A 629-nucleotide genomic window follows, 5' to 3' on the forward strand; every position below is an offset into this window, starting at 1 on the left:
CAGGCAACAAAGTGCCATCCAGAAGCCCCGTAGTAAAAGAGCAGGGCTGCTGCCTGCATGTTCCCTGCAAGGGGCCCTCAACTTTGGAACTTACTCCCCTCTCTTTCTCTCGACTTTGGGTGTTTGGTTTCAAACAGCCCAAATCCGAGAGCTTTCAGGGCAGGCACGTAAACACCACACTTTGTTACTTGTACTGGATTAATTCCAAGAATGAAACTCTGTACCTGGTGTATAAAGCAAGACATTTACTGCTTGTGGAAAAGTCTCACCAACCGAAGGATTGATCTTGTGCTTTAGAGTCTCAGATGTAGTTTTGGGGATCATCATGGGCACTGAAACAGATAAAAATGCTTTATAAAAAAGTTACAAGACTGTACATGCTAATGCAAGAAATGAATGCATAATTCTTAAGCAGCTTATGGTAAATCTGCATCACATTCCTAACTTGTCTTTTCTTGCCATCAAAGTTGAGTCCGAGATGGAAAAATCAGATTCCTAACTCCACTCCCCTAAATTATGGTGGGAGACTGCAGGGGACAGTGGAGACAGAAAAGAATAGTGAATTCTGTATATTCTCTAGACAGAGTGAACTATCTAAATTCAGAACCAGCTGGGCTGCAAATGGGAAA

At 42.6% G+C, this 629-nt stretch overlaps 1 protein-coding gene across 2 annotated transcripts in view; it reads right to left on the reverse strand.

Moving 5' to 3' along the window:
- The window catches only part of DENND3 (DENN domain containing 3), a 61975-nt gene that overhangs the window by 12501 nt on the left and 48845 nt on the right, over positions 1-629 (reverse strand). For both annotated transcript variants that reach the window (XM_006016437.3, XM_014524319.2), the window contains exon 17: positions 225-332. In XM_006016437.3, the coding sequence (XP_006016499.1) occupies positions 225-332 (108 nt within the window). The remainder of the gene's footprint in view (positions 1-224; positions 333-629) is intronic.

This window comes from Alligator sinensis, unplaced genomic scaffold (assembly GCF_000455745.1).
Source record: "Alligator sinensis unplaced genomic scaffold, ASM45574v1 scaffold721_1, whole genome shotgun sequence".
Taxonomy (NCBI): Eukaryota; Metazoa; Chordata; order Crocodylia; family Alligatoridae; genus Alligator; species Alligator sinensis.